Genomic DNA, 26662 nt, shown 5'->3' on the forward strand with positions numbered 1-26662 from the left:
TCACAGAAACATTGGCATAGACTATAGAAGGATGCGTGTAATGGTTGTGCAAGTTGGAGTGATGAGGTGTTGGCGGCTGTAGGGAAGCTGGAGCACCAGCTGTCTGACCAAATGGGATTAATACTTCATTTGACAGCTTTGCAAATATTATCAGTTGAATGATGCTTTAAGAGTGGCAGGTGAAACCATAGACTAGTAAAATGACTTTTTATATGTCCTTCTTGCAACAAAGTACCAGTTAGATGTGCACTAATTACCAAGATAAATCAAGACTTAAAGTTACTTTAAATGAGACAAAGTAATCTGCAGCATTTTAACCACTTAAATAATGGATGTGAAAAGACAGCAATGATAAATGTCAATTATAATCAATTACAACCAAATTAGGTATGATTAACCTATAATAGTGGCTTGTATTTAACGCAACAATTAAAAAAGCTCACACAGAAAGTACGGTGGATTGTGGTTAATAGGGCCACATCGTATCCAGTACATTTTGGGCCAAATAAGCAGCTGCTCCAATTAGCTGAAGTTACTTGGAAATAGTCAAAAGGATATTTAAAAAAAGACAAGCTAGCATTTAAATGAGTAACAAATAATATAATTAAATGAAATATAGAAGAAATTAAAGCACTATCAATACTACTACAGTATCATAAAACTGTGTATTAGTTCCCTATAGCAGCGATCCCCAACCACTGGGCTGCAGGCTGCTACTGGGCCGTGAGGAAACGATGAGTCAGCTGCACCTTTCCTCATCCCCTGTCACGCACTGTTGAACTTGAACATACGGTTGCCAACTGTCCAGTATTTGCCGGGACATCCCGTATATTGGGCTAAATTGGTTTGTTCCGTATTTCCGCCAAGGTACAGCGTTCCTATGAAACCTTTCATGCCAAAATGGTGTGAAGTGAAGAAACAATTACCATTAATTTATATGGGAAAAAATTTTGAGCATTCCCAGACCCAAAAAATAACCTAACAAATCATAACCAAATAACACATAAAACCGAAAATAAATAACACTAACATATAGTAAAAGCAGGAATGATATGATAAATACACAGCCTATATAAAGTAGAAATAATGTATGTGCAGCATAGTCGGGAAGATTAAGCGAAAACTGATTTGTGGGGAAAAAAAAATCAGCACGTATGTGCATGCGCAGATCACATGCCTGTGCAAGGCTTCATGGTCATGGTAGTCTTTCCTCGGGCAAAGTGTCCCGGGATTTGACTGCTACTTCTGTCCCTTATTTGGGAGTGAGAAAGTTGGCAACCCTAACTGTGAAAGACAGGTTGAGGTGAGTTTAACCCTACCTGAACACCACCCCACAACCCCCGGTCAGCCGGTCCACAAGAATATTTTCAATATTAAACCGGTCCGTGGTGCAAAAGGGGTTGGGGACCCCTGCCCTATAGTTATCGATGGAGGACTTCATCCAGTGTGTGCGTTCTTTTGATTTACCGTAAATGAACAAAAGCAGCGCAGACACCTAGTGCAGACAATGTACTGTTTTTATACAATGCTATCAATGATTGCAACCTCCAAATCTTTATTTTCATTGTAACATTCAAGATGATTGTCAACACCTGCAAATTCTTCATAGTTCCTAATTTGTTGAAGGAATGAAATTGTTTCATTTTCATTCCTGGCTATTTCTGGCATCTCTAAGCCTGAATGGAGAAAATTACTGGAGAAAATTCATCTATCCTCTATGTTGAAAATGTCCTGATGTTTATCAGAATTTTAAAATTGTGCTTGCTATGATGTTCTGCATTCTTCACACTGCCACTGGAAGAACCAGTTTCTCTAGATATTCCTTATTCTCATTTTACACAGCTCATCTCAATCTCTGCAATTCCAGGAACAAAAAGACAGGTTGTGCAATCTGTTCTTGCAATTTAAGGCTTGATTCAATTCTCCTGAGCCTGCAAATTACCTTCTATCCTAAATCCCTTCTCTAAATCTAATGTCCAAATTTGCATGTAAACAAGTGTACTGATGTGGGTAGATATTAAAATGGTAACGTCAGCTATAATATAATCTCTGCTGAGCAAGATTTATGTTATATTTGTCCATATGGGGAACCAGTCCAGAGGCAGGAAGACTTTCAGCCAATTTGTCTGGAATATTATATATTGTATACTGTGGCCAATGTTCTCATTAATTCAGGTACTGCTGCATAATCAGGGAACTCAGATGAGTCAATAATATAGGCCCTAATAAATGTGAATACACCACATCTCAACATGACTACAACTACAGAATAAACAACCTGTAATATCCTTGAGAATTGAGAAGGTACACTATAAAGCTTCGTATACACAACTTCCTTAATGCAGCAGAAACTTGTGATGATGCTTGAAATGTAATAGTATGGAAACAGGTATTTTTTAATTTATGGCATTTCTTGAACAGACTGTACTATAATCAGGCACAGTGCTTAAAGGTTTCTTGCATATCCTGGGCTCTAATGGAAATGTGGAACTCTCTCCTTTAATGAGCGTTAGATATCCTATTAGGTGAGAGTACGAAGAGATGTACAACAAAGCCAGGAAATTGGAGTTGAGGGATAATCACTCATCAATTAACAAAAAGGCAAAATAGACTTGAATACCTGAATGGCTTACTGTCAACTTCAAATTTATAAAAGGAGGCTTAATCTTGTATTTAACTAATATAATCTAATATAACCCTATTATACTTAGCCTGATGTTCTATTCTCCTGTATAACATGTTAATGATTTCGGTAACTGCACAGAAGTTTAGTCCATAATTTTTTTCAATCTGTGTTGCACAGGATTCTGAGTACAAAGATCACAGTAATCAGCCTTGGCAATGCTAGTTTAGGAATTCAGAAATGGTGATGCAGTTCAGCACTGAATCTGATGTCACTCTTACCAGTTTCACCTTATCGTGCCAAATCCAAAATGGGGAAAAGTTAGCATTCTGAAAACAATTATACTGTCTCCTTTTCCATGTATTCTTATAAAAACCTTCAGAAATTATACCTCTGAAGCACAATGCATTAATAATATGAAGTGAATTGTAGAATTGGAATACAATGAATGTATTTATGTGCATGCTTAGACTTGAAGAAAAATCAAAGCACACTAGGGGTATTTTGTGATATGAATAAATGCACATACATTGAGTAAATGGCTGTCTTTTGCATGGAATGTGTGTGCCTGGCTCAGAGGAAGCTACTGTAGCACAGTGCATCTGTGTGGAAGAAACTATGGTAACTTTCAAGAAAATCAATTATGACCAACTTCTTCCACCATCAAGCCAAATATAAAGGCAAAGTGACCTCTCTTGGCTTAAGTATAGTTCCCTGATATCTGATCACCTTCTGAAATGAGGCACAGGGAACCATACGTCCACGTTCTCATCTAAAAGGTTTCAGAAGGCTTTTCCATCTTGCCGACTATCGCAATTCATCTGTGTCCCTTCCACACTCACCATCATGCAGGTAAACCAACAAGGAGCGACAGGGCAGTGATTACATGCTCAAATTGGAGCTGATTTTCAACCAAATTGCCTAGACAAGCTAGATATAAAGTTTCAAATGCCACCTAAGTTCTATGGGTTTTATAAGCATGTCCAATGAGCAGAAGCATCCTTTAGAAAGATTTTTATATGATTAAAAAAATCATCTTTGGACAATAATGAACACTTACTGTGTAGTTGGGGTTTCCAGGTTGAATGCGCAGTTCTGCCAGCATCCAAATCCCATTGGTCAGCTTCAAGGATTGATACAACATATCCTGTCCCTCCACATTCCTTTTAGCAATGGTAAACACGTTGCTATTCTGCAGTTTATTGGACACCATGTCTGAAAAGAAACATAACAGTAAATATGAGCACAGATACAATTTCACCCATTTATTCTGTTTTCTTACTGTTAGAATTTTCTTGATTGCTTATCGTTAATTGGTTATTTTTACAGTTCTTCACTGGTTATCCTCACTGCCAAGTTTGATTGGCATATTCTCTATCTGTTCAATATGATTAGTTAGCAGTGAAGGAGATGCACTTCTGACAAACATATCAGATCCTGGATTTTCCATCACGTTGACTGGCATATAACTACATTGCTTATGGATAATCTGAAAGCTAAAACAGTAGCTGTTTTTTAGGTTTTAACTTAATTAAAAGTCTGGTTCTGCACACAGCCATGTTATTATCAGGAAGTTGAATTAAAGCCTGTAATGTAGAGGAATTTTAAATTCTTGAGGTCAACAGAAAATAATAGTTTATAAATTAAGCATCAGGGCAATGGCTGTATTTTGCATTTTTAAGAGATTAAAATACTTATAATAAAATTAATTTAGAATATGAGAGATCAGTGAGTCCATGTACCAACAACCATACATTAAAATTGTACCAGCATCAAAAAGCAACTCCAAAAATCACAGATTTCTAATTTCAGTGATGGCCTGCACATAGTGTAACCTGAATAAGCAAACTGCCCGTTGGCCACTCCCAACAATCTTTTGCACCATTTAGTGCAAGATTTAGCAGAAGCTTGAACTGACCTTTTTCTCTCCCCTATCTGGATGACACACTTGAGCTCTATTGGAGATACAAAACCAACCTGGAACAAGTATTACCATTAAACTTTACTGTAAAGCTCATAAGGGTGTACCGAGGCATAATGTCAATGGACCAAGTACTTCAGTTGTCATTCCATACAGAATCTTGACATTTACATCATTTACACTGGGAGTGCAGTTAAGTATATTGTAATTAGTCCTGACCCCTCAATTTCCTCCTGCCTGTCTGTCATCAGTTTGTGGAAGAATTAGAGTGCCTCATGTCTAGGATAATCTAGGTGGGGCAGCTTGTTGTGCCAGAAGGGTCTGTTTTGTGCAGATCTCTAAATAAACAAACAGCAGACTGACCAAAGTCTGAAGTTATACTTTCTGATGCCCCACCAAAAGCTCAGCTCCCTTGGTGTAGACACCAGCCCCTTCCAACTTAGGAACACTGACGTTCTGTTTGATCTGTAGTTAAGCTGCAAAACATATTTTGCGCATCATTAAAACTATCACACTGTAGACTATGCCCTCATCTCATCCTCATCACTGCCTAAACTCTTTTCCACATTCGTTACTTCTGAACTGCTTCTAATAGTGTCCTTATCAACCGCCTACACTTAATGCCCTTATCCTAGATTATTCTTGTCTGTCCCTTGCATCTCGTATAAGAACATTTAAATGATTGAGCCCAGCCCTTTGGATATTTTCTTAAGGCCATCAAACAATGCCTCAGTATTTTAACCAAACACTATCCTGTAGTCTAAAGAGAATATTTGCTGGTTTGTTTTCCTTTCAAGTACCTTAAGACATTTTATAATAAAGACACATTTTATGCTAACAAGCTCTTTTTTGTTATTATACATGGTCTCTTCCAAGATATTTTTAAGACTAGGCCCCACCTGATCAAATCATAGCTTAAAATGTTAGCAGCAACCACATTACTGCTCTCTTAGTTGTCTTAGGCCAAGACTGTAAACTGTGCTCCAGCTGTAAGCATACAGCTTTTGAGTATCTTGAATACAAATGAACCAGCAAAACAAACTAGCATGCTGTCTGCTCTTATTGGAGCTTTCCACCACTCAGATACACTGAATGCCAAATGAACTAAAGAGCCCTTTCTGCTGGTCTTCAGGATTCTATCCGAAACAGGCTTTAGTAATTTCAGTTGAGTTCTTAACAGCCTTGCGCCACACCATGTACAGCATCAAATCAAGTCTGACAAACAGATGACATGAACTGGCAGCCTCACTCAGAGAAGGCACAGGAAGAGTTATTGTAAAACAGATAATTTCAGGAATTAATTATTACTCCTTGAAGCAGGCTCTGAAAGTTTATCTTCAAAGTAAATTTATGTCTCTTAGGCAACGTCCACACTACGCCAGATAATTTTGAAAACGCCAGTTTCGAGTAAAAACGACAGGCATCCACACTAGGCGTTTTTCAAAATATCTCTGTCCACACCAAAAGGGATATTTGGGCGAATCTACTCCTACTGGGCATACGGAGACACATCTACAGAAAACAAGCAAAGAGGAAACGGTATAATATTTACGTTTCTGCGGCGGCGTTGTGCATTTCCATAGGATAAAACTAGAGTACCAACAACAGTGAAAGAAAGTTTTCAACAATGTCTTTGAGGAATACAAAGAAAACCTCCGCTGGAAAAATCAGACCGGACTTCTCTGTTTAGACAGACAATGAGGTCGAGCTGTTTCTGCGAGTTACAAACGACTACAAAGTCAGCAAAGCAGTGCAGATGTTTAATTCCAAGCAAACTATTAACGTAGACAATAAAGTAAACAACACACGCATGAAGCCGTCCTCTACCCAAGAACAACAAGTGAGTGAAATCTTCTGCCGCCAGACCTGCTCAGTATTTCTGACATTAATATTTTTAAAGATAGACTCAATAAAATCAATATAGGGGATCTAGTCAAAAAAGCTCACTTTACAATTTAACTCTCACACCGTTCACATTGACTGCGCGTTATAACAGCGGTGGTCAGTCAGTGACAGTGCCGGTTTGGAGACCCCGGGGTACAGGAGATCGACGGTACGACCACTGCAGACTGGGAGACCGGAGGGTACAGGCAGAAGAACAGAGGATGCAAACAGAGAAACCGAGAGAACCAGCTTGAAAGCCACCTCCAGTTTAAATTCCATGTGGAATATTTTGGAGGATCAAGAACCAAGAACAGCCGTCCGGCAGTGCTTGCGCAGTCCCAAGCAGAAGCAGAAAAAGCATTGTTGTTGTGCTGTTGTCATGACAACGTTTTAAAATCTCTCCGTTTATCCCGTACACACAACGCAAAACAATCGTTTTCAAATTTACACACTCTGGAGAGTGTTTTCGAAAATCTCCGTTTTCGGGGGATGAAAATGCCGGTTCAGTGTGGACAGAGGGTCAAAACGAAGAGAAAAAACTTAGTTTTCAAAATTATCCGGCGTAGTGTGGACATAGCCTTAGTTCTTGAACCATCAGTTACTGAAATAGCTCCCCCCTGTTTGCACTTTCTAAACCAATCATAGCCTTCTGTATACAACAGGAATTCTGCAGATGCTGGAAATTCAAGCAACACACATAAAAGTTGCTGGTGAACGCAGCAGGCCAGGCAGCATCTCGAGGAAGAGGTACAGTCGACGTTTCAGGCCGAGACCCTTCGTCAGCCTTCTGTATCTTCATTGAACCTTCCCCTAGACTCCTGCTGCCAAGAACCATCGGCAGAGGAATGAGGAAATAGACTAAAACCTGCAGCAAATCATTGATTTTCCCCAGAGGTAACTTGGATCCCTCAGACAAAACCAGACGAGCTGATGCTCAATTTTCCTTGCAACTGCATTACTGTCACAACAGCAAATTATTGAACATTTGGTGTTATGAGTGTTGCAAAACAAGCTACCAGACAAGTAATTTTTCATTCACTCCCTGGCTTTATACAAACCTGCAGAAAAAGAATCCTAACCTGTCTACTGAAACCAAGTAACATTAATCCATAAGTTAATGCTTTCTTACAGCTAACTGTAATTAGCAAAGAGACGAAATACTGGAGACACGTTTCAGAACAGATTAACTATTTGAGTAGAAATTACAATTATCCATTATTCTTGATCACTGTGTAACTGGGTGTAATCAACACACCTCAGACTGTCAGGATGCACAACTTCTCCTCTCTCCCCATCAACACGAGTGCCCCCAGTGCTGTACACTCTGCTCTCATACCACTGCACAGACAAATACCCAAGAAATCACATTATCGAATTTACAATCACCAATGACACGACAGCGGTGGGGCTCATCACCAACAATGATGAGGCCTACAGAGAGGAGGTGGAAGAGATCGAGGCCTAGTGCGAGGAAAATAACCTCTTCCTCAATGTCAACAAGGCAAAGGAGATGGTTATCGACTTCAGGAGAACTTGGACCACACACACCTCTCTTTACATTGGTGGCAAAGCAGTAGAAACTACTGCTGATCTTGTACAACTTCTCCTCGTCCCAGAACACATCCTCCACAGTCAAGAAAGCTCACCAACACGCTTCCACATTCTGAGGAGGCTGAAGAGAGCAGAACTCTGCACATCAACACGATCTTCTATAGATGCACAGTTGAGAGCACCCTAACACACTGCATTACTGTGTGCCATGGAAACTGCCCTGTGACGGACAGGAGGGTTATTAAAACTGCCAAACGCATCACCAGCACCAGCCTACATACCCTCAAGGACATATACACAGAAAGATGCCAGAAAAAGGCCAGCAATATCATGAATAATCCCACTAGCCCTGCTACCCACTGGTCACCCCACTCCCATCAGGGTAGAAACCATGCAGAATCCACATCAGGACTACTAGACTCAAAAACAGTTACTTCCCCCAAGCTGATTAGCCCACTCCTGAGGCACCACTCCTTGAAGATGTTTTGGATACTACAGAGGCCAACACCCAGGATGGAACTGACTAATTTTACCACTCTCAGCAGTTTACTTTGATCCTGTGGAGTAGCCCCCCACCCCCATATCAGAATGGTGCAGCCAGTCAGAATGCTCCCCATGGTACAGCTGGGACTCTGCATTATATTATTTAACTAGTTAGGTGACCTATTCAGGGAAACAAATTAGGGCACAGTTATCATCTGGGGTGTAACGTTTGAATACCTGCTTCCATCTGGGTGACCCATGATACCTGTATCTTTAATATGCACTAATGATGCTCACCAATGGACAGCACTGTTCATGCCTGGCATTTGCAAGCCTCAGAATATTAGATAAAGCAAAGACTCAGAAGGAAATTGTATTATTTACTGTGCTTCTGGATCAGATTTCCAAACAATTTCTCTAAGTGGCATAAAAGACGTGCTACCCTAAACCATCTGTGAACCACCATATTTAATAAAAATTTCAGTTATTTGTTTAATGAATGTTGTAACCCATTTAAAGTATGGAGACTGCAGATAGTCTCCTCCATGTGTAAACAGTGTGAAATTCCACAGAAAGCAAGTTAATATTGAACCTTGCTGGAATTTCTAGCTGTGTAAATCTATCGTTATTCTGCAGTCGATGCACGGTTCAATTGCTCTCTGAGCTTAGAGTCGTTTAACCTTATTTATTCCAGTGATGTTCCAGCTGGGAGGAAAAAGCTGAATAATGCAGTAAAAATCCTCGCAAGCTCCAAATCAAAAGTTGTTTCAATCAATTTATTCCTTTTTATAACGGTAAAAACAGGAAATCAGAATCAAGTTTATTATCACCATCTCACATGACGTGCAATTTGCTGCTATGCTGCAGTAGTACGATGCAAAGACAGAAGACATAACCATAAAAGCAATGGTAAGTTTGAGCTTCAGAGTCACAGATAACACCAAGAGATAAACATAAATTTTGCATATCTCTGCCATTGGGAAGGTGTACAGGCCTGAATGCGAATGTTCACAATAATTTTGTGACAAATGGGTCTGCCGAGAACAATGTGTTTTTATCACTGGCACCAATCTGGATTTTATAAACAACAATCAAACTCCGCCTTTTTTTTGAATCATGAACAGACATTGTATTTTTGGAGTTTTTATAAGTTATAATGAAAATAATGGAAATGCTTTTTAAATAAAAATATATCTGCTAAATAGTAACGCTTCCACCTTTTTCTATTGGTTTTCTATTGTGGTTTCACTTTCTGACTTGGTTTTGATCAGGTGAAATGTAGCCAATGACGTTGCTCTCAGTTCCAATGCTGCCAAGGTTGTAAATTGCTTTTGTGTGCACTGTAGTATCTGTCTACATTGTTCCAAAAAGCCTTCATTTCACCCCTGCTTTACAGGAACAGCAACAATGAGCAGCAGGTTCAGGTCCAATTTTTTCACAACATTCACCCTTCCATTTAATTACGGGTTTCAATGCAGCATAAACATCCCAAACTGTTCCATAGGAGAGTTACTGAACACATGACAGATAAAGATAATAGGGAAATGTGATCAAATGGATTTTAAGAAACAATAAAGGTGGATACAAAGAAAGAATCAGACAGAACTTCACTACTTAGGGCTTTGGGCAACTGAATGCAGAACCAACGAACATAACTAGATAGGAACACACATCAAAGTTGCTGGTGAACGCAGCAGGCCAGGCAGCATCTGTAGGAAGAGGTGCAGTCGACGTTTCAGGCCGAGACCCTTCGTCAGGACTAACTGAAGGAAGAGTAAGGGATTTGAAAGTGGGAGGGGGAGGGGGAGATCCAAAATGATAGGAGAAGACAGGAGGGGGAGGGATAGAGCCGAGAGCTGGACAGGTGATAGGCAAAAGGGATACGAGAGGATCATGGGACAGGAGGTCCGGGAAGAAAGACAAGGGGGGGGGGGACCCAGAGGATGGGCAAGAGGTATATTCAGAGGGACAGAGGGAGAAAAAGGAGAGTGAGAGAAAGAATGTGTGCATAAAAATAAATAACAGATGGGGTACGAGGGGGAGGTGGGGCCTTAGTGGAAGTTAGAGAAGTCGATGTTCATGCCATCAGGTTGGAGGCTACCCAGATGGAATATAAGGTGTTGTTCCTCCAACTAGATAGGGTCAAGTGACTGGGATTAGAGCAGTGAACGTAGCCTGCTGGATTATGCAGCTTCTGGAGCTCTTGGTGACACAGAGGTTAGTCAATGGAGGAATTTGAAAACAAGGATGAGCATTTTAAAACTGAAACATTAGTTAACCTGCTGCCTGTCTAGGTTAATAAGCACATGAGTGAACTACAAGTGGGACCTAGTAAATAGGCACCCGTTAGTCTCATGAAACCATGGATTTGCGCCTTGGAAAGGCCTGGGCAAGGTTGTATGGAAGACCAGCAGTTGCCCATGCTGCAAGACTCCCTTCTCCACGCCACCGATGTTGTCCAAGGGAAGGACATTAGGACCCATACAGTTTGGCACCAGTGTCGTCACAGAGCAGTGTGTGGTTAAGTGCCTTGCTCAAGGACACACACGCTGCCTCAGCCAAGGCTCAAACTAGCGACCTTCAATTCACTAGACGAACGCCTTAACCACTTGGTCACGCACCAACACAAGGGACCTAGTAGGAGGCAAGATACAGCAGCTGAGCTTTGTAACGTGATTTATAGGGTGGCAGTGATGCAGATAAGCTTAATAAATGATTAATAATTACACGGACTGCTCACATGTTTTTGGAACTGAGAGTGGAAAAACAGTCCAGAAATGTTTTTCCTCTGGTGATAAAAACAGCCAGGCTTTGACTTTGCAATCTAAGATTGGTCTAGAACAGACAGCAGCTTTGGCAAGTGGGAACAGAGCCTGATAGTATGTCACATAGTGGTCAGACCTGTTGGTAAACAGCCAAAGTGGCTATAGGCTTCTGGTCACATCCATTCAAGTCAACAAGCCTTGAACTTAAGGAACTGGAACCAAATGTTGCACTAAGGAAAACGACAGGCTGAGGCGATGGAATGGTTTTCAATGAAACAGGGATGACAACTACAGAGACAAGGATTTGTGATTTTAAATAGAAAGCAACAGAAAAAGAAAGCTCCATTTTATTGGACTATTCAGCAGAAACATTAACACTGTTTTGCTGTCCAAATACACTGCCTTATCATCTGAGTATTTCCAATATGTTCAGCTTTTTATTCAGAAACAGCTCTTTCCATTTAATGTAGTGTATTCTGGCCTATGGCTTGGCACAGAGCAAGTTCTTGGTGTCTCCTCACACTGTAGTAAGGAAGATTCATCAGTTTTTCTTTTTATCAAGATCTACTATACAAATTTCATTGGGTCTGATACAAAAATGTACAATAGTTGACACAGAAGCTAAAGATTATAATGGTTTGGGCAAAAGTAACAAAAAAAATTACTGGGGACATTTTGCCGAGCTTCTAAACAATTCTGGGACCCTGACTTGAATCAATTCATTCTAGATTCAAGTTCAACATTCCCTAGCTTGGGTCACTAAGTACCAGCCAGTTGAGATTTTCTGTAACCAATGAATTCAGCTCCTCCTACATAAACTGCAGAATCTTTCCCTCTCATGAATCCCACTTTGCTGATTTAATTAGCAAAAAAATTCTGCAAATATTTTCCCCCAGTGCTTGGAGTGGCTCAAATTGCTGCATTAAAGATCTGAAAAATCGAATACTCAATGGAAGATGCATTTCATGTCCCAGCAGCAAGGAAATTATCATATCTTGTTTACCTCTCTAACTCTGATATACATTCAACTCAATCTTATCATGCTTTTTTTTTAAAAGAAAGGAGTTAAGCAACCCATTATTAACTACTCATTTTCTCCATTCCAGCTATTCACCAGAGACTCATTAGTTTTCAACTTCTGCCCCCAGACCCTCAGTGCAGGCTTTCTACGCTTTCCATTTGTGCTAACTGTGCCTTCTAGCTTTTCAAAGACCTATGGCATACTACTTTTTAATCATTATCTAAACAGAAAATAATAGTTACAATTTTGAGAATTTTCCTTCTGAGTTTTCCTGGTTGCTTGGTGCTGTTTCCATAAAATGGCCAGAGATAAAAAGAAAATACTGGCCATATATACTGTAATTGGGAGAGACCTCCACACCTGACAATTTCAGCAGCCGTTTTGGAGTTAGATTTTCACTCAGAAAAGATGAGCAAAAACAGCTGGGATGTCACACTGTTTTGCTTGTCTTGAAAATTGATGACGAGTTACTGGGAAGACTAGTTGGGTAAGTAACCTGATCCATGTGGGATACAGTTTGAGGAAAAGCAATGGAGGAAATTGCAGAAGTCCTGGCCATAATTTTCCAAGGGAATCGTTCAAGAGAATCATAAAGTCAAAGTTGGTCCTCACAGAAATAGGCCATTCTAACCACAACCAAGCAACCATCTACATCAGGGGGTGACTGAGAGCATCCTGACTGGCTGCATCACTGCCTGGTATGGGAACTGTACTTCCCTCAATCGCAGGACTCTTCTGTGGATGTGAACTTCCCACTATACGGCACATTTACAAACAGAGGCGCATAAAAAGGGCCCGAAGGATCACTGGAGACCTGAGTCACCCCAACCGCAAACTGCTTCAGCTGCTACCACCCAGGAAACAGTACTGCAGTGTAATAGCCGGGACCAACAGGCCCTGGAACAGCTTCTTCCACCAGGCCATCAGACTGCTTAACTGTATTTCTATGTTATATTGACTATCCTATTGTACATAGTACATACAATTATAAATTACAATAATTGCACATTGCACATTTAGACAGAGATGTAATGTAAAGATTTTTACTCATGTATATTAAGGATGTAAGTAATTAAGTCAATTCAATTCACAACCTTTTTATGCCATGGACCCTTATCATTAACCAAGGGGTCCATGCACCCCAGGTCTACACTAATCTTATTTTATTCCCCCTGCAGTCTCCTCAACCTCCTTCAGATTCTACACTCACCTACACGCTAGGGGCAAATTTACAGCAGCAGACCAACCTACTAACCCTTGGGATGTAGGAGGAAACTGGAGCACCCACAAGTCCAAGTGGTGATAGGAAGAACATGTAAACTTCACACCCACAGCTCTGAAGTCAGGATTGAAACAGTGTCATGGGAACTATGAGGCAGCAGCGCCAATGGGCCTATCGATTAGCTCATTACTGATGTCATACCCTTCCTCAGTGAAGGGTGGAGAGATAAACCAATCAAGCTACCCTCAGTGGTGTGAGGGACAGAATTAGAAGCTGCTTGAAAAAAGTCAATTGTTCAGAGAAAGTAAGCATGAATTTATAAAAGGCAAAGTATACCCAACTAACTTGAAAGAGTATATCGATGAACTGTGTATGCTGAAAGGCAAAATACAGCTGATGCGGCAATATAGAGTTGGAGATGTTGTTTGATAAACTACTACGCGAGGCTTGTCATCACATTTGAAGTTATTGGAATAGAAACAACTGTAAGAACACACAGAGGAAAATTACTAACTGGCAGGAAACAAAGAACAATTGTGAAAGGCTGTGACTTTTGGACTGGAGGGAAATGCTCACTGTTATTTCCCAGAGGTTAGTATTAGGAACACTGCTTATATAACAACACTTGCAAGGAGAATGGCAAACTCTGCCTACATTAACAGAGCTGGCCAGCTGCAAAATCAGAAATGGCTTGTGGCTCACAAATCCAGAAAGTGGCAAAATCTAACATCTGTCAGCAAGCCCTGATAGAACCAAGACTCTGTCAACGTACAGAGGTGTGAGAATGTTAAGAAAGGGTGATGTGTAATGGATCCTTGTGGTTTAATCTGGCTACAAAAGGATGGAATATTCAACATACTGTCATAAAATAGAAGCTCAATCTCTGGACTTTTGTCTGAGAATCTTAAGGAATGCTAATAATGAAAAATTAGAATAACCACTTCAGCTATGCAAACAAACAAAATAGTGATATTGAAATTGTTGACTGAAGGAAGCGTTTGCCTGGATACAACATTTCATCACAGTATATAATTAGTTTACTTTGAACAGGAAATAGATGCTAGTACATTTTAGTCTGTATTTACTCGCCAAAAATATAATCCCATTGTGAATGCATAATTGGTTTGAAACTGCTTTTAAACTCTAATCTCATGGAAGTAATTGCACTATAACTACTAAAATTGTATGACTACCTGGAATATAATTCCTAAATAATGAGTTTTTAAATGCTAAAAGTTATTTCATCCTGTTGGAGTCCGTGATCCACAGCTCCACTCAAACTGATGTTCTTCACAGTGGTGGGTTCTCACTCAGGACTTGCCGAGCGACCTGGTGCTTTTGAAAGCTCCAGGTGTGGCCTGGAAGATGTGTGCATTTGGGGCATGGCCTTGATTCCTCGCCGGTGTCGCCAACTGAAGCATCACAGGACATTGAGACATTGAGAAAGCAGTGTACACTGTTGAAAGAAGACCCTCGAGCTGGGGGAACTCAAATAAGCAACACTGCAAGACTCTCTGTCATCTGTTGAGGGAGTGATCCCTCTCTCCTTCGCTAGTGAGAGATCCTGTCTGAGATGTCGAGGTGTTGGGATGGACAGTAGTTCTTGATGAACTCTGGACCATGGTCTCTGGGGGGCTTTGCTGTTCCGTGTATGGTGGGAGGTGGTGGTTGATGTTTTTGCTGCTGTTTGTGCATGGGGGGAGAGAGGCACTTGGGGTTCTTGCATTTTTTGCCATTCATTCTTTGGGTGTTTCTCTGTTTTGTGGGCGTCTGTGAAGAGGAAGGATTTCTGGTTGTATGTCTCTGATATTAAATGGTACCATTGAACCATCATACTGATAATCAGACAGCAGGGGAAGAGTGAAAAAACTTGATTCCTCAGACTACGACGAAAGGACGGTGTGTGAAAATATGACTCAAAGGAAAACTGACATTTCTGCCACTTTATTAAAATTCCAGTATTATTGGGATTTTACTGTACAATCAATTTCCCATTGGCCTGAATATTAATGGAACAATAAAAGATTCCATGAACAATGCTAGTAAATGAAATGTACCCATAATTTGCTCACCGATACTGTTTGGGTTCTGCCTGGAATACTCTATTCCAGACCTCATCACAACCTTGGCACATACAGGGACCGCAAACCTGAATGGATTACAGCCAGCGTGGATTGAATTTTTTTTGATAAAGGTTATAGAGAAGTTGATGCATAGAATGCAGATGATGTCTACATGGATTTTCAAAGGCATTTAGTAAAGTCTACAACAGAAAGGAGGTTGCAAGATTGAAACTTAGGGAGTTAAAACATTATTAGTAACACAAATAGGAACACAAAGCATGAATAGGCAATTTTCTTAAAGAAGTAATTCTTAATGAAGCAGGAAATAGAGGTAACTGTTAGCTTTTGATATCAGATATAATAGCATAAGTAGCCGCAGCAGGACTAAGCCATCTGGCCTGACAAGCCTGCTCCTCTATTCAATAAGATCATAACATTCAGTTCCACCTACCTGTCTTTTCCCCTTAACTCTTAATCCCCCCTACTATGCTAACATCTATCTGTGTTCTAAATACATTCAATGAAGCAGCCTCTACTGTTTCTTTGGGGAGAGTATTCTACAAATAACGTAAAATTACATTTCTTTAATATATAATAGTCATGGATGCAGATGATACGAAGCTTGAAAGTGTGGCATTGAGTGAGGAGAATAATAATAGATTGCAAGTAGTATTAAGTGGGCTCAATGAATTCACATTAAGTGACTGATGCCAAAGGGTTACGAGGAAGAACTTCACTATTCCCTGAAAACCACTACAACATAAGGATGTTGTAAATAGAATCAGTGTCTTGAAATAGGAATTAGAAAGGGACAGTTCACCAGTGTTGAGGCAACTGATTGTCATCCAGCTAATCAGCAGATACTTTAATGATTTTCCATATAAAAAAGAGTCGATTGCTGTCAAATGGCTAGGTAGCTGGAGCAGGTGTTGCACTAGACATGTACAGTGTTAACAGCTTGCGCACAGCCAGAGACTTGTTTATAACTGCCGCTCTGAAAATGGTTGAAATCTTCCAGTAAATATGGATCCAAGGAACAATACCATTGTGGTATAATGATGCAATTATACCAGGGCCCAATTACATGAACGAGAGACATCACTGAATTAGCTCCTTACTGTCAACAGCTGGCAAAATCTTTGTCAGAATTCTAATGTTTTTTCAAATACAACATATTGAGCAAGTGTGAACACACAAAAGGCTACAGATGTTGGAATAATGAGCAACAAGCAATCTGCTAGAAGAATTCAGTGGGTCGAACAGCTTATCTATGGGAGAAAAGGATTCATCTGCCATGGTCTCTCATCTCCATCCCTGCTCCCCTCCTGTATATTACTTGGCACTTGTCATTCCTCCTTAGTCCACCAATCACCTCACCTCAGACTCCTTTCTCATGAGTCCCCTTCTCCTCTTTAGACTGGCCACCTTGCCTCTCCATTCTCTGTCTCCTGATGTAGGGTTTTAACCTGAAACATCAATTCCTTTCCTCCCACAAATGCAGCGCCTCTTTCACCTCAGATGGCTGAAGAAGTTGCACGAGTCCCCAGAACTTCAGGACTTTCTACAAGGGCACCACCGAGAACATCCTGACTGGCTGTGTCACCACCCAGTACAGGAACTGTACTACCCTTAATCGCAGGGCACTGTACAGAGTGGTGCAGACAGCCCAGAGCATCTGTGGATGTGAGCTTTCCTCCATTCAAGACATTTACAGCAGCAGGCGTGTAAAAAGGGCGCAGAGGATCATCAGGGACTCCAGCCACCCCGACCACAAACTGTATCAGCTGCTTCTGTCCGGCAAGCGGTATTGCAGCATTACAGCCAGGACCATCAGGGTGTGGGACAGCTTCCACGAGGCTACTACATGTATCAATACACACTGATCTGATTGTATATCTGACTGTACATTGTAACTAACTGTAAATACATGTATACAAAATAATTGTGTATACAATCTTAGTGTCTGGGCACTATCCTCCCACATTTCCCTTCCTTATTGCTTGTACACAGCAACAGACACAACATAAAGATTTTTACTCCCTCATGTTCTGAGATGGATATAAGAAATAAAATTCTAATTCTTAACCCGCTAAATTCCTGCGGCAGATCGTTTGCTGCACGTCGAACAAGTGTTTTGGCCTGAGGCTTGCTAAGGCTTTGGGAAAGAAAGGACCACAGATGTAACGCTCCAATTTCCTTTTCTGTTTGCCTCCCCCTAACATCCACCTGCCTTCTGCTCCCCAATCTCACTCCTCCAGGCTCCATCTGACTATGATTCCTCAGTCCACCAATCACCTTGTGATCCCTGTCTCACCACTGTTCTCTTTGTAACTGACTATCTCTCCTCTCCACCCTCAGTTTATATGCATGATTTTGACCTGTAGCATTAACCATTTCTTCCACACTCCCATCCCACCAGAGATTGTTTATTGCTCTAGGTTCCAGCTTCTGCATTTTCTTGTATCTCCAACGTTCCAGCTTTGTCAATTTATAGAGAAATGCCACGGACAAAACTGAAAGCTTTCCATGACGTTCACTGGTCTGACTAAAGCATTTAATGCAGTCAGGTAGCACAGCCCTTGGGAATTAACACAAAGTTTGGTCGCTTGGTGAATTTTATACAATGGTCTAATAATTCCAAGACTGCATGTTCTTTTGCATTTTGTACAAAGGTAAATAAACAGAGATTTCATTTCCTGTCATCAATTCAGTTGTTTTGCTGTGTTTGTACTAGTGTTCTTTTAATGGAGTAATCTGTCATGCTTAAAGAGGCTTTCTGTGGCTGTGGGACTGAAAATGGTATTAAATACCAGGCTCCCAACAAGTTGCTCAATCTGAGGACAATATTGAGATACAACACTGATTAGGCCCTTCTGGCCCTTTGAGCCACACCGCCCTGCAATCCCCCGATTTAATCTTAGCCCAATCATGGGACAATTTACAATCAACAATTAACCTACCAACTAGTACACCTTTGGACTGTGTGAGGAAACTGGAGCACTCGGAGGAAAATGAAATCTAAAGAAGTGATTTTTTTTTTATCCTTCGAAATGTTGAGAACTGTTCCCCAAAAGCTAAGTCTCAAACTGAAATGCAGCAGAATATGGACTAATTATCTGCATAGTCCAACAACATTGGCCTCATAAGCAACACTAAACAGACCCGACATGGACCTGACTAGTCAGCAGAAGGAATTACTTGGGTAGAAAATGAAGTCACAATAAATGATCAAATCCTCCAGATAGTGCATGTTTACCCACCTAAGGAGTCTAAGCCCCTGTACAGTTGATGCTGTCAACGAAATCCATACCAATCAAAACCACTAACCCAGTTTCAGAAGAATATCTTGTGATCCTTCCACCTGGCAAAGACTGCAGAACTAACAATTGAAAGTGGAGGAGAAATGGTACTGAGTAGAATGCAAGAAGTGCAAATCTCAAACCTGCATTATATCTGTTGTTAATCATGCTAAGTGACATCACTTGCTTAATGCATCACTGACAGTTCCAAGCACCTGTTGACTAGATCAGTCATTCACTTTCTCACTCAAACCGTGATCTCACGGTCACCTTCAAATCTGAACTAATTATAGCCAATGATATTAAAGGCAAGGAAAACCAACAAGTTCATGGCTCAGTAATTCATCAAATGGATCTATCCAGCACTTTGTGCATAAAATACTTGTTAACAGCTCTAATTACAGTATGATTGTAATAGATCTAACATGATAGCAGGTTCCATAATTATAGTATGAAGGTTATAATTAGAGATTTTGCAACAATCACAGTGTTAATTACATTTCAGAACAAATATGGCTTTATTTTTAATTCTACTTTTTACACAGAGCAAGACAGTAAAAGATGCATAGCAACCAAATCAGTGACATGTCACTTCCCTGTAGAGAGGAACAAATCTGATGCTTTTTCAACTGCTCTCACTCAGTGAAGCCAAAGAATGTTAATTTCTATTGGAAATCCTTATGGCAAAGACAGCATGCAGCATATTAAGAACATGTGGAAGCTGACTGGATTTTTAAAAAATCTTTTTTTGAAAGGAAACATCTTTCCTTCAGAAGACAAGACAAGCAAACCCACTAAGATGGGTTAGTGGGTCCAGGAAATCTTCATTTCCCAGGCATCAGTCTTTACCCCATCTTCCCACCATCCTAATAGGGATAGAGCTCTTCCTGACCTCGCCTACCACCCCACAAGCCTTTGCAGCCAGGACATCATCCTCTGCAATTTCCACCACTTCATAGGGATCCTACCACCAAATACATCTTTATTTCCCCACCACTTAATTTCCCCATCAAGGATCGCTTCCTCCATGATTCCCTTGCCCATGTGTCCCTCCCCTTTAATCTCCCTCCTGGCACTTACTCCTGCAAATGTAAGGAGTGCAGCACTTGGCCAATCACCTCCTTCCTCACTTCCATTCCGGGTCCCAAACAGTCCTTCCAGGTGAGGCAACATTTCACCTGGAAATCTGTTGGGGTCATCTACTGTATCCGATGCTCCCCAAGTGGCTTCCTCTACATTGGTGAGATCCAATAAAGATCGAGGATTGCTTTTTCCAGCTGCATCAAGCAGAATTTTAACTCCAGTCCTCATTCCCATTCTAATATGTTGGTCCATGGCGTCCTCTACTGCCACAACTAGTCCACTCTCAGGTTGAAAGAGCAACACTTGATACCAGTCTGAGTAGCCTCAAACCTGATGGCATGAATATCAATTTCTATAAGTTCCAGTAATTTTGTTTCCTTCTCCCCTCCCTCTTCTTCAATTTACCATGCTGGCCTCTTTGCTCTTCTCCTCACCTGTTTATCACTTCCCCGGTGCCCCTCTTCCTTCCTTTTCTCTCATGGTCCATTCTCCTCTCCTATCAGATTCCTGCTTCTCCAGCTCTTTATCTTATCCACCTATCACCTCCCAGTTTATTGCTTCCTCTCCCCTTCTTCCACTCATCTGGCTTCACCTATGACCTTCTAGCTTGTACATTTACCCCTCCACCCACCTTCTTATTCTGGCTTTTTCTTCCTTCCTTTTCAGACCTGAAGAAAGGTCTTTGCCTGAAATGTTAACTGGTTATTTATTTCCATAGATGCTGCCTGACCTACTCAGTTCCTCCAGCATTTTGTATGTGTCACTAAGGTGGCTTCTAAGCAGCCAGATAATACTTTAATATCCGAAAATATTTTGAAAAAAAACAGTACCATTATCATGAAAAAAACAAACATCAAAGCCTTCAAATAAACTATGGTTTGACAAACTTGGGATCCGTGTAAGATGTTAGACTCTGCCAGTCAATAGCGTTTCACGGCTCCCAGCTTGAACAACACCAATCTCTTACATAGCCAGGTTACACACATTAACCTTTTCCCTCTTCTTCCACTTGCATTCTGCACATGCACTAAAGCCAACATTCTACTACAGATCCTTTACACCCTAGCAAAATGTATATTTCCTTTTCATCTAATTACATTTGCCTAAACACTTAAAAGTTTTACAAAAGAACCCAGAATTTTATTTATTCTACACTTCTCGTTTCAACTTTTGGTGGCCTAAGCAAAATTAAAAATAACATTCTAAGTCTCTTGTTATCAAGTATATTCAGAAAAAAGTCAAAGAAATAAGAAAATAATATGCTAAGTTGAAACAGTGTGAAAATCTAAAAGATTTCCAGGCAGTATCATTCTAATCAACCAAGAGGTTTCATGCATTTAATTGCCCATATTACACTCAGTAACAGAAATGTATGAATGCCCAGCTTCATGATGAAACCTATTTTAATAAAAAGAGAACAGCAAATATGCCCAATAGCTTATTTGGTTTCTCTTGTTCAAACTAATTCATATGCACCTGTGCACAGCTTCACAGACGTTGCTCTTTTGTTAGTCTGTTACACTGCAACTTGGGTTAGATAAAAAATCATCAATGGTAATTGAAAATGACAGCAGTCTACTGAGTCAAAATTATTGAAAGACTTCACCAGATTTAACAGCCTATGTGAGCCTATGACAAATACCAATAAACAGAATTTTGTGGACCTATTACTAATGTTACTATTTTTTCAATCATAAGGTATTTATTATTGGCAGGAACTTTGGAGCGCTTTTGGAAAGAGAAGTAATCCAATTTTGTTCATGACCACACACAAAGGTGTCAGCATTTAGTTCTTTCAGCTAATGAAGTACTTAAAGTCATAGGAAATTTTCTAATTTTCATTTTAATAGTCATAGTCATACTTTAGTGATCCCGGGGGAAATTGGTTTTCATTACAGTTGTACCATAAATAATAAATAGTAATAGAACCATAAATAGTTAAATAGTAATATGTAAATTATGCCAATAGATTATGAAATAAATCCAGGACCAGCCTATTAGCTCAGGGTGTCTGACCCTCCAAGGGAGGAGTTGTAAAGTTTGATGGCCACAGGCAGGAATGACTTCCTATGATGCTCTGTGCTGCATCTTGGTGGAATGAGTCTCTGGCTGAATGTACTCCTGTGCCCACTCAGTACATTATGTAGTGGATGGGAGACATTTTCCAAGATGGCATGCAACTTAGACAGCATCCTCTTTTCAGACACCACCGTGAGAGAGTCCGGTTCCATCCCCACAACATCACTGGCCTTACAAATGAGTATGTTGATTCTGTTGGTGTCTGCTACCCTCAACAAACTCATTTGTAAGGCCAGTGATGTTGTGGGGATGGAACTGGACTCTCTCACGGTGGTAATATGGAGGGTTGGTACCTAAAGTGGAAGCAAGCCTAATTCAAGAAATACGGTCAAAGTGCACAGGCCTGATGAAAGCTTCAGTCTTCATCAGATAAATTCCTACTTTTTCAATGTTCCATTTGAAATCTCAGAAGCCAGACAGTATTCTTTTTCCATTAAACCAAGATATATATATTTGTAGTTTGTAATCTATTCTATCCCATACATGATTCAATAGTCTGACTTTCAAAATTCAGTGGGCAACACAACAACACGTTTTCAATGTGGTGACCATATTGTAAAGTTTGCCAAAGAATTACATATAAATGAAAGAAAAAAAAATCTATAAACTGAGTGAGCCAGATAATAGGCCATAGTGCACACTTTCAGAGGAAAAAAACAAGCCTCTTGAAAAGAGCATCACAGCAAATTTTCAATAAACCCAATCTTGTCTCAAAAGGTTATAGTAATGCATGGGGAATGATTTCCTCTCAAAGCAGCAAACCATCGCAATCTTTGGAGCTCCTATTGCAAATGTGATGAGAAAAGACTCTTTACTGCAATAGAAATGATCTCTAAAGTTCTCATGCTTTAAATTGAAGAACTGGTTGCCTAAGTATTACATTAAGTTGGATTATAATGATGCTTTTGAACTTGTAGTGCAAAATGATGAACATCTAACACTTGATGCCACACTCAGGTTGGAGGAACAACACCTTATATTCCGTCTGGGCAACCTCCAACCTGATGGCATGAACATCGACTTCTCTAACTTCCGCTAAGACCCCACCTCCCCCTCGTACCCCATCTGTTACTTATTTTTATGCACACATTCTTTCTCTCACTCTCCTTTTTCTCCCTCTGTCCCTCTGAATATACCTCTTGCCCATCCTCCGGGTCCCCCCCCCCACTTGTCTTTCTTCCCGGACCTCCTGTCCCATGATCCTCTCGTATCCCCTTTTGCCTATCACCTGTCCAGCTCTTGGCTCCATACCTCCCCCTCCTGTCTTCTCCTATCATTTTGGATCTCCCCCTCCCCCTCCAACTTTCAAATCCCTTACTCACTCTTCCTTCAGTTAGTCCTGACGAAGGGTCTCGGCCTGAAACATCAACTGCACCTCTTCCTACCGATGCTGCCTGGCCTGCTGCGGTCACCAGCAACTTTGATGTGTGTTGCTAACATCTAACACTTTGTCAAAATGTATCAAACAGGAACAGAACACTATCACATAACTGTTAGGGTGTATTTTGGAGTTATGGAATATAGCAAATATTAATATTCAAAAGCAATCGGTCTTCAGATTTGAATGTGGATTCCAGATTGAAGTTAGATGCAGCTCAGAACAATGGTCTTCTTGGAGATGCAGACAGGGATCGATTACAAACCAGGAAACATCCCATTGACCTGAGATGTCTGCATACGCATGAATGCAGCTAAAAGACAGTGATGATTAACATTCAATCTAGGGTGTCTTGGGTGTTGGCATGAAGATCTCGGAGTTTGAAAATTATATGTAGCCCAAAGGAAGCCATATCAACCCAAAGTATTGAAGTAACAATGTCATTGTGGCTATTGAAACTGTATTGAGTTACCATTGATCTTAAGGGAATAAAATTGCGATGCACTTTGAGTTTAGGGGCCTCTTTTTCCCAACAGTGTCTCCAGTATGATGTTTCCTGAAAAAAGATTTCTATATCCACAAGCTTCAGTAACTCTCCAGTGACTTCGTTCACAGTCACAACATAACAAACAGATGATAGGAAGGTGTCACTTAAATACCAGGTCTATGGCAGTTTACTGAGTAATTTTTTCTACTCACTAATTTTCCTGTAAACTATTCTCTCCATATTCACATCAATTCTACCACCCACCTACAAGAATTATTTACTCTGATCAAATCACCTACAAAACAAAATGTGTTGAGATGTGGGAGAAAACCAGAGCATGCAGACAAAATCTATGGAAGGAAGGGAAAATGCAGAGTCCAGGGGTCATGGCTGAACCTGGCTTGTTGCAGATGAAAGGCAGCAGTGAGCTAGTGTGCCACTAAAACACTGGGAGAATTATCATTCTATCAACTGAAATAATAATTGGGCAAAACTGAGTGAACTTGCTTGCTCCACTCTGAATTATAATAACGGTGAACAATTTTGATGGCGCGCAAAAACAAGGAGACAAAGGTACAGCTTTATAAAACACAGGTTACATCACACTTCAAGCCCTGTGTGCAATTCTGACTGTAACATACTACACACAAAGGACAGGTTCAGAGGAGAGCCAGGGACGGAGTGTTTCATTTATGAAGAGAGATAAATGGACTGAATTTGTTTTCTTTGGATCAGAGATGATTGTGGGGGGACCTAATTGAGGAGTGTAGATAGGGTAGATGGTAATACATTTTTCCCTCATAACTGAGGTGTATAAAACCAGAGGAAATATTTTAACATCGGGGTAGTAGATTTAGAAGGGCTTTGAAGAAACAGTTCACCTAGAGTGTGGGTAAATTTTTTTCCCCTCGTAACTCAAGTGTATAAAACCAGAGGAAATATTTTGACATCGGGGTAGGAGATTTAAAGGATTTGAAGAAACTTTTCACCTAGAGTGCGGGTAGAATCTGGAAGACAGGTGGTGGAAATGGCAAAGACTCTAGTCGTATCTACACTAGCACTTGCACTGCAGAGACGACTGCAGCCCAAGTGCCCGTATCTGTGGTGTTTGAGTCTAACAAATAGTTCTTCAGAATCTTTTATGTTCACCATCACATTTGAAGCTTAGGAACTCTTAACAGCTTAGTTCTCCACCAACACTGCTCCGAAGCGTTGGACAGATAATGTTAGTCTCTGGAATGGGATCTAAGTCTACAACCCTTTGAGTTGACAGAGTTATTGCCCAGTCAAAAGTTAAAATCAATGGTGTAGTTCTGACACTCATGGAAAGAAACTACAGGAAATCCCACAAAATTACTCCATATTAAACAAGCCTGGCAGATTTGTTTGCCCACAAAGCACTAAATACTTTCAATGACAGTACTGTTGAACAGGTGATCCATTGCTTAGTACCCTAGATATCAGAAACAAAAAAATAACAATTATGCACCAGCATCTGTGAAATTATAATGAATTAATGCAATTCTCAAAAGACAATACCAGAAATTTTCTATCCATTAACATCTGTTCCAAAATGTGCACCTAAATAAAATTATGAAAAACAGACCAACACGAGTTGACATTTACACCTAATAAACCCTAACAAATTTAATTTTAATGTAGATCTCACTGCAGCTGTGATTAAGGAGTACAAGTTCAGGTATCAGATACTTTACAACTTAATCTCAACACAACTGCCTTGAGAAGTTTGTACTGTAGATAATCTTGGCCAAGTAACTTGATGCTCGGGATAATCTTTCCTATATTATTCTAATATAGCTTGTAATAAATGCAAAGCATTTATAAGCCTGCTATACTAACACAGGCATCATAATTTTGTGTGGAGAAATCAGTTAGCATTTGCATTAATGGTTTGGGACTTCAAATAGAAAACATTTTTTGTGTATACCAGAGAGTAACATTTTCTATATATAACAGAAACAGTTTCCACCTTTCATGCCATGAACTTGGCTGCAATCAAAGCACTTCATGAAAACTGTTACCTGCATTTAAGTGGCAGTCTTTAACTTGAAACTGGAGTTCATTTTCATTGGGGATATCCTTCCATGTAGCAAGGAAGACCTGACGCTCTAGATAAGAAAGAGAAAAAAATAATTACGAACAAATGCTATCAACACTAACTCGAACTTAAATTTAGCTTAGGCACATTTTGCATTGAAATTGAATGATATCTATTCTAAAATTGTCACTGAGCTGACCTCCATTTTTAAAACCCAGGGGCAGCAACAAGGAGTTTCAAAGTTGAGAGGCTAAAGAAACATTCATCTCATACTGTCAAAGGTGCAGATGAATATACCTTAAAGAGGGAGGAGGCCATTCTCAATCTCTGAAGAGCACCTGTAATAATCCAATATCCATTCTTACACACGTGTTACAAAGACTTTGGAGACTAAGAAATTTGCTTGGGCTTTTATGTTACAAGGAAGCTTGGCAAGGTGCCTGAAAGATTATTTAATGAACCTCTTATTCTTCCCATGGAAAGGTTGTTCTTGTCACATCAAACTGGTACAAATTAAACTCAGGAGAATGACAATGCGCCAATTTGTGACATTACTCAATTGCTCCTTGGCAAATTAAATCCCTCTTAATCACAGCTATTCTTCTTTTAAATAATTATTTGAAGGAGTTTGAAATTAGTTTTATTGTTGGAGTGCATGGACCACTATCATCTCTCCATTCTGGACTTGGGAAAGTCATTAACCTTGATGGATGTCCAGGCAGAACTAACAATGACTAAAATGAC

The 26662-nt window shown here is 40.2% G+C and overlaps 1 protein-coding gene across 2 annotated transcripts in view; it reads right to left on the bottom strand.

Moving 5' to 3' along the window:
- Nucleotides 1-26662, bottom strand: part of ap2b1 (adaptor related protein complex 2 subunit beta 1) — a 275766-nt gene that overhangs the window by 32588 nt on the left and 216516 nt on the right. For both annotated transcript variants that reach the window (XM_063031461.1, XM_063031460.1), the window contains 2 exons: nucleotides 25902-25988; nucleotides 3684-3838 (listed from right to left, as the gene is read on the bottom strand). In XM_063031461.1, coding sequence (XP_062887531.1) covers nucleotides 3684-3838; nucleotides 25902-25988 — 242 coding nt within the window. The remainder of the gene's footprint in view (nucleotides 1-3683; nucleotides 3839-25901; nucleotides 25989-26662) is intronic.

Source organism: Mobula hypostoma, chromosome 23, assembly GCF_963921235.1.
Source record: "Mobula hypostoma chromosome 23, sMobHyp1.1, whole genome shotgun sequence".
Taxonomy (NCBI): Eukaryota; Metazoa; Chordata; class Chondrichthyes; order Myliobatiformes; family Myliobatidae; genus Mobula; species Mobula hypostoma.